At 42.7% G+C, this 8,257-nt stretch overlaps 1 protein-coding gene across 1 annotated transcript; it reads right to left on the bottom strand.

The window, feature by feature from the left end:
• Positions 1-6,098: 6,098 nt before the first annotated feature.
• LOC100342449 (probable G-protein coupled receptor 141) lies at positions 6,099-6,986 on the bottom strand. The gene has a single exon (XM_070059787.1). The coding sequence runs from the start codon at positions 6,984-6,986 to the stop codon at positions 6,099-6,101; it is 888 nt and encodes a 295-aa protein (XP_069915888.1).
• Between the last annotated feature and the right edge of the window lie 1,271 nt (positions 6,987-8,257).

The following is an 8,257-nucleotide window of genomic DNA, read 5'->3' as shown; positions in this document are numbered from 1 at the left end:
AGGGTAGAGCAGAGTGGACAATACATGTGGGATAGATGCAATGATACATTATGTTAGAAAAAGTACAGTCAGAGACACACAGAAATGATTGTGCCCTGACTTAATGAAATTATACAAATGGAATGAAGGCCAACAACCAGCTAACAGAACTCTGAAAGAAAGAGCTTGAGGGGCTTTGGGCCCAAGAACTGCTTTGGGGCTTATCCAAGAAAGCAGAGGTTGAGTTTGGAAGTGACCACTTAGTCTGTCTCTTCTTGGAATCCTGCAATGCTGTGGTGTTCCAAGAACTCCAAACACTGGAAGAATCATGACATTTGAGAACAGAAATTGGAGAGTCAGTGTCAATTTCTTTGTGGGAAAAATTACCAGCCAGGAGTTTAGCAGGACAGGGCAGATCTATGTAGTGGCTGTCACAGCAGGAAGTCTTTCTCACCTTTGGGTCTGTTGGCCTAGCACAATTATAGGGTGGTTATTAAAAGCATACATAATTTTTTTTATTGAACCCAAAGCTAGTAACTGCTGGAGTATGTGTGTCACAACACGTTTAAAGTACAGATGGTCCCTGACTAATGGGGATGGGACTTAGCGTTTCTTGACTTAACATTGGTGCAAAAGCAAAATGCATTCCACAAAACCATACTTGGAATTTTGAATGCGGCCTTTTCCCTGGGCCAGCCATACATGGTACAATGCTCTCTCCTGATGCTGGGCTGCAGAAGTGAGCCACAGCTCCCGGTCAACTCCATAACCATGAGAGGAGCCAACCTATACTCTCCAGTGCACTGTGTTGCTTAGGTAGAGGATTCAGAAAGCTGAATGTGTGGAATACACTTTCCAATTGCACTATGATCAACTTACAATGAATTTATCAAGACACAATCCTATCCAAAGTCAAGAAGCATCTGTGTATTTAGATTTACCGATCAGTATGTGCTGATATCTGCAAACCAACAGCTAGTGGGGTTGAAAGAGAACACCTGATGTGTAAGTCGCCTAGATTGGGTCAAGGGAAAGCAAAGCACTCCTCAGAGACATGCACCCTGAGCATTTTCCCCAAGGAAGTGCTGCACTTTAAGTCAGTGCTCACTTACAGCTGGGCAGTCACTGCCAGCTGAGGTCAGTGATGGTTCTGGGATGCAGAGACCAGCAGAAAGCATGAACAGTGGGGAATAATTGGGACTGTCCAGGTTAATACATCCCAGGGACATTACAGAGCATTCTATTACACGGTTGTCTGTCACTTGTCCTCCTCTTCACAGTATTTGAAACAAAGATAGCAAAATTCATAATACTGCACATATTGAGTTCTTGTTCCATGCTGGGGAGCTGTTATTGGACCCTTCTATAGCCCCATGTAATTTTCATATAAACTCTCTGAAGCAAGTTATATTCTCACTGTACACAGAGGGAGATTGAATGTCAGAGAGATTCCAAGGCTAGCCTCCTGTGAGGATAGTGCCCTGATGCCCAACTCCAGCTGATCTCTGGATGATATTTGAAGACCTTACTATGAGTAAGAATGTAAAATATCTCTCCCCAAATATTTGATGTTGATTATCTCTTTAAATGATAATATTTTAGATAGAGTGTGTTAAATAATATCCTTAAAATTGCCTTTACCTCTTTTTAAATTTAAAACGGCAGCTAAAATCTTATAAATTATATATGTGACAATTATCTATAGCTGCATAACAAGTTACCCCAGAATCCAGTAGCTTAAAACAGACATTTTATTATGTCTCACAACGTTTTGAATCACCAATTCAATAGGAGTGAGCCGGCATTTCTTTCTGCAATGCACTGTGTGGACTGAGAGCACTCGATGGTACTCACATGGCAGCTGGCCTGGGCAAGAGGTCCCAAGACAGCCTCGCTCCCACACAGGTGCCTTAGGTGGAAGACTGGACTTCTCCGGCGTCTTCTCTGTCTTCTCTCCGTGCAGTGTCAGACATCCCTAGCTGTTCTCTCCAGTAGGAAATCTTTGCATGGCAGTTGAGGTTACAACAGCTATTGTTCCAAGTGGCAGGAAGTGGAGATTGCCAGTTTCTTAAGTCAATACCTGGAAATTGGCTCAGCGCCACTTCCCCTGTGTTCTATTGGTTGGAGCATTCAGAAATCCCACCCACAGTGAATGAAAGGAGATGGAGAATCTACCTATCTTTGGGAGAAGTGTCAAAAAATGTGTGTCTATTATCATCAATCTATCAACATAATCCAGCACAGTGATTCTCAGACTTCAGCTCGCATCAGTCACCTGAGGGGCTTGTTAAGCCACATGACATGGGGTCCCACACTTGGAATTTCTGAATCAGTGGATCCTGAATAAGTAACAAGAGCATGCATTTCTGATAAAGTCTAAGGAGATGCTGCTGCTGATTCAGGGACCACATTGGAAGACACGATGGACTGGGCTTCAAAATGACTAACAATGGATTACTCCTACTGACTTCCGCCTTCCCTCCCCCCTGCAATCTTTACCTTAAATCACCCCGATATAGCTGAATGTATTTATTAAATATTCATACTTCTATTTTAGGGGGACAGAGGTAAAACGTGTAATACAATGCCAGACACAGTTCTTAGTGACTCAGACAAGAGGCAAAGATCTGTTCGTTATTGTCAGCGACTGGACAAGGCAGAGACTAACAAGTGAGTTGTGAATGTCAGAGACAAGTACCTTATGTGGCTGCATCATACAGGTGTAAATAATGTACGGACCATATAAGTTATTTATTCCTGCATGACATTATCCCAAAATGCAGTGGCCTAAAACAACAAGCATTTATTATCTCATAGTTCCGAGGCAGGAATCTATAAGCAACTTAGCTGAGTGGTTTCAGTTCAGGGTCTCTCATGAGGCAATAGTCCGTATGGCAGCTGGGGCTGTCTGCAAGACCCAAGTGGAACAGGATCCACCCCTGAGCTCACATGGATCTGATAGGTCTCAGAAGATCCACTTCTAATCTTGTAGAGTTCAGTTATGAGTAATTAATTCAAACCGTAAGTTAGTTTAGATTAAATACATTTGAAATTAAGACTTAATAGTGTGTAGTATGTTAAGATTAAGTGATACGAAATATGGGGCAACATAATACATCTTGGTCTTACGAGCTTTCAGGGCCTGTCGTGAGAACCGCCGTTCCTCCATGACAGCTTTTATTTTAAGCCAGAAAAGACAGGCCTAAGGGTAGGGGAATGAAACTATTCATGGAATTTAGATTCTTCCGCCTTCCTGTATGACGCCTAGCCCCTAAGTTGCTCAAATGCACTAATAAAATGCATAAATTCAGGTAATTGCCATATAAGGAATAAGAAACTCGCCTACGTGTGTAGTGCCCTATGTACTTGTTTACTCAAGTGCATAAAAATGCTGGCAGGGGAGGGGCGGGGCTTCTTGCCTCAGCACTGCACTACGTCGTCGTGTGTGCCAGTAAGAGCCCCAGCTGGCTGGTAATAAAATCCTCTTGCTGTTGTATCCGGCCTGGCTTTTGTGAGTTGTTTTGGGGAGGGTCTCAAACCAGACACAACAATCTCACTTACGTGGCTGTTAGGAGACTTCGATTCTTTGCTACATGAGCTACATGGGCTGCTTATTATATGAAACCTCCTTCAGAACGAAGCAGTTGAAGTGAGAAAAAGAGTGGCCAAGATGGAAGCCACAGGGGCCAGTATTGTGGTGAAGTGGGCTGAGCTACTTCGCCGGCACCCCATAGGAGCATCGCTTATTGTCCTGCCGCTCCTCTTCCCATCCAGCTCTCTGCTATGGCCAGGGAAAGCAGTGGAGGATGGCCCAGGTGCTTGGGCCCCTGCACCCATGTGGGAAACTTGGAAGAAGCTCTTGGCTCCTGGCTTTGGATTGGCAGCTCTGGCTGTTGCGGCCATCTGGGGAGTGAACCAATGGGTGAAAGACCTCTCTCTCTCTCTCTCTCTCTCTCTCTCTCTACCTCTACCTCTCAGATAAATAAATAAAGTCTTAAAAAAAGATGGAAGCCACAGACTTTTTGTAACCTAATTTTGGGAAGAACATTCTATTTCTCAGCCCTATTCTAATCACAAGAAACCAATGAAGAGGGAGGAGATTACACCGGAGTGTGAAAACTGGGAGGCAGGGATCATTGGAGGCCCTTTTGGAGGCTGCCTGCCCTATTAAAAAACAAAACTCATTGAATCCAATGCATTAGTCAGTGAGTGCTAAATCCTGACTATAATTAATTGTAATCTTAATGTGATTCTTAAGAATGTCATACCTTCTCCAAAATTGATTACATGTATTTTAAGTACACTGTTATTCATCTTGTTTTGAGACAACAGGTTTATAAAATAGTTCTACTTTAGTGTTTTGAAGGTTAAACAACAATGGTAATACTAACAAAAAACACTTTATAAGCAAAAATAGCAGTGAAAAATCCATTTAATTATTGATTGAACAATAGATTAAATAAAGACATACAGCATACATCAACACGGATGTCATATTTGTTTATGGATCAACATTTTGTGGGATTTTGGAACTGCATTAAAAATTTCTACCAAAAACATGTCACTGAATTGGAAAAGTGAAATAATATAATTCTGAGTTCCACATACCAGGCCCTCTGCTAGTATTTAACAGTGTTGCCATAGTTCAGCCTCACCAAAGCCCATGAAACAGGAAACTGGGGCTCAGAGGTTGTAAATACCTCACCTGAATTCTGTACACACTAAACACAGTTTGAACCCCTATTTCCAGATCACTCCAAAACTCCTTGGCATAAACTCTGCTCTTTTGCTAACTCCTATGGTTCAACAAATAGCAGTCTCATAGGTAGCATCATTATAAGCAAAGTATCACTGCACCTCAATTTCTGTATCGTGTAAGTAGCATTAAAGTTGGTTGTCTTGATTGTTTCCATAAGTTTAGCTGAAACCAATGTTAATTTTAATTATGTATTCTACCTGACTTGACATATCATGCAGACTCCTACAGTCCCAAAGTTTAGTCTCTAATAAGATCTATTGACGTGGTTAGACTAAGTCCAACTGCTTTACACATTTTGTAATTGCTTTTCCTGCTCAGTGGATCAGTGTTTGGGAAGGTGAACCTGAGAGGTGATCTCAGCTCCCTGGGTACCTATTGTCTTAATCAGAATCAAAACACATCAATGGCCAATCACTCCTGAGTTTCCTCTAGCACTCTTGACTTTTCTATCTGAGCTAATGCTTTCCTCCAGATACTGAGACCAAAAGTTGTATCTTTACTGGAAATCCATAATTTTTCAAGAGACAGCTATCTCGGGTTGATCCTAGTTAAATAAATGATGGCTTTTCTAGATGTCAGTTTATCTACAGAATCCCTTCCTTTGGGGTTCCCTGGATTTTGAAGAACAATAATTTGTAGATAGAAGGAAAGAACCTTCTAGGATCAAAACCAATGTCTGGAGCATATAGGGAAACCAGCCCTGACTTGTATTTAGCTGAAGTAAGTTACTGAACGAAAGCAAAAGTAGTTGCTGAGTCTGGAAAGCATGATCTAGGCAGCTTGTATAAGGCTAAGAGACAACGTGTTGAATGCTAAAGACAGAACAGGCGGCGGCTCTCTACGTAGAGGGGAATAATCAGTCATCACCACCTTGGTGTGGAACTATTTTGAGGACAACGATGAGAGGAGTATTTGAAAAAAATTTTGAAGTCATGGCAACATTCATTCCTATTTTTTTTTTTTTTTGACAGGCAGAGTGGACAGTGAGAGAGAGAGACAGAGAGAAAGGTCTTCCTTTTCCATTGGTTCACCCAACAATGGCCGCTGCGGCCGGTGCGTTGCGGCCGGCGCACTGCGCTGATCCAAAGCCGGGAGCCAGGTGCTTCTCCTGGTCTCTCATGCGGGTGCAGGGCCCAAGCACTTGGGCCATCCTCCACTGCACTCCCAGGCCATAGCAGAGAGCTGGACTGGAAGAGGGGCAACTGGGACAATATCCGGCACCCCGACCGGGACTAGAACCCAGGGTGCTGGCGCCACAGGTGGAGGATTAGCCTAGTGAGCCGCGGCGCCAGCCAATTCCTATTATTTTTTTTTTATAATGGTGCAGAAACTGACTACAAAGTAAGCATCATGGGAAGGCTTAGTGGATAACTCCACCTATGAAACATAGCATAACCAGGCAACAGACAGTGGTCAAGGCAACACAAATTTCATTATAAAGAACTAGCTCAGCACTTTCTTTCTCTGAATAATTTTGAATAAAATGCACGCGGAATGCACGGTGGGGTATGAAGCAGACAACAATAACTAGGAGGAAGAAGAAACTCTTAATTCGGGCTCTATATTCTTGATGGGTCCACATGTCAGGCCAAAGAGCCTTTATCAGCTGAATGAGAACAGCCATTTGTATCAGAAAGAGGGCCACAACTGTCATTATCATGATGACAATCATAGAGTAATTCATGATAATGAATTCCTTGCGATTGAAGTCTTTGTAGAATTCAAAGCATCGTTGCTCTGAGTAACTCGGATCTGTGCCATATTGTAAAAAAAAAAAAATTGGTAAAAAAATGAGAGTACCCATCACCCAGATGATTGTGCTTAAAACTATGGCGTGATACATTTGTAACTGCTGCATTTGGAGTTTTTTAAAATAGATGAGCAATTGGAGTATGACAATAGTTACATAAAAAACAAAGGTTAAGTACATGTGACCATATATGACACTGCTAACCACTCTGCAGGTAAAAGATCCAAGCTCCCAGACGACTAAGACATAATATCTGAGGCGAAATGGAAGGCTGACCAGGAGGATGGAGTGCAGCACCATGATGTTAAAGACGATTGTGGCAATCATTGATTGGCTTTTCCTTTTTAGCATCATGCATGACATCATAACAGTTCCAGTAGTACCTCCCAGCAAAACCACACTGTAGAGTGTAATCAGAATGGTCCTACAATGTGTGTTGCAAGGGCCCATGAAAGGGTCCAAGGTGTTAGTGAGGTTAGTTGTATTAATCATCTCCATGTTTTGTCACGAAGAGGTTAGAAGAACACACAGCCCTAAATAAAAAAGGTTTCACAAAATTATAATGGATATATTGAAGCTATATAGCAGCTGCGATTCATAGTATATGTGTATATATATATGAATTTTTCAATCCCAATTATTTACAAACTTTAAATAATGTACCAAAAAAATTCCTAGAGATTCCACTCACCCAAATCTACTGAAGAGACAGAGAGAATGCAATAATACAATAGGGACTGGTGCTCTGGCATAGTGGGTAAAGCTGTGCCTGCAGTGCCAGCATCCCATTTGGGCGCTAGTTCAAGTCCCGGCTGCTCCACTTCTGATCCAGCTCTCTGCTTTGGCCTGGGAAAGCAGTGGAGGATGGCTCAAGTGCTTGGTCCCCTGCACCCTTGTAGAAAGACCGAGAGGAAGCTCCTGGCTCCTGGCTTTGGAATTGGCTCAGCTCCAGCTGTTGCAGTCATTTGAAGAGTGAACCAGCAGATACAAGACCCACGCCCCTCGCCCTTGTTTATTCCCCAAATGCCCACTACAGCCCAGGCTGCGACAGGTTCTAGTCAGGAGCCCAGAATTCAGTGTCTCACACGTGGGTGGCAGGGACCCACATACTTGTGCCATAAAATGCTGCCTCCCAGAGAACTAGAATCATTGGCAGGGAGCTGGAATCAGGAATGGAGCTAGAACTCGAACTCAGGTACCCGGACATGGGACACACATATCCCAAGTAGCATCTTCAGCACTGCCCGAATGCCTGCCCTGCTGTAAAACTTTCAGGGACAGTTATTCTGAAGCAGAAGAACAGAGCATGGGCAATCTGCCATCTTGCAAATGAGTGCCAGCTCTGTCATTTCACTGCTCAATGACCCAACTTGAGTCACTTGGGCTTCATGGATCTCTAGCTATGAGATGCAAACAATTGTACCAGCAGCAGTACAGTGTTATAGAAAAATTGGAGTTGGAATGATAGAAACAGCTTTATAACAAATGCCACTTAAATGTGATTCTTAAGGTAAAAAAGAATATGACAGCATTTACTTCTTTCTTCTTAAGCTAAGTAGGGGCAGGTATGTAGTTATATTACATAAAATTGTTTTGCTGATGTATCAATAGGTATTTGATAAATCTCTCACTATTTGAAAGCACAAAAACTTTTCCTTCCTTTGTTCTGGCAGCACAAGACCAAGGCATTAGCAGCTCAAGCTTCTATATCTATCTGGGAGGATCTCTGTTGTGTTCCTGCCCACTTGGCTGGGTACAGAGCTGGATCT

This window comes from Oryctolagus cuniculus, chromosome 16 (genome assembly GCF_964237555.1).
Source record: "Oryctolagus cuniculus chromosome 16, mOryCun1.1, whole genome shotgun sequence".
Lineage (NCBI taxonomy): Eukaryota > Metazoa > Chordata > Mammalia > Lagomorpha > Leporidae > Oryctolagus > Oryctolagus cuniculus.
The sequence above is the reverse complement of the archived record's forward strand: the minus strand, read 5'-3'. Positions and strand labels throughout refer to the sequence as shown.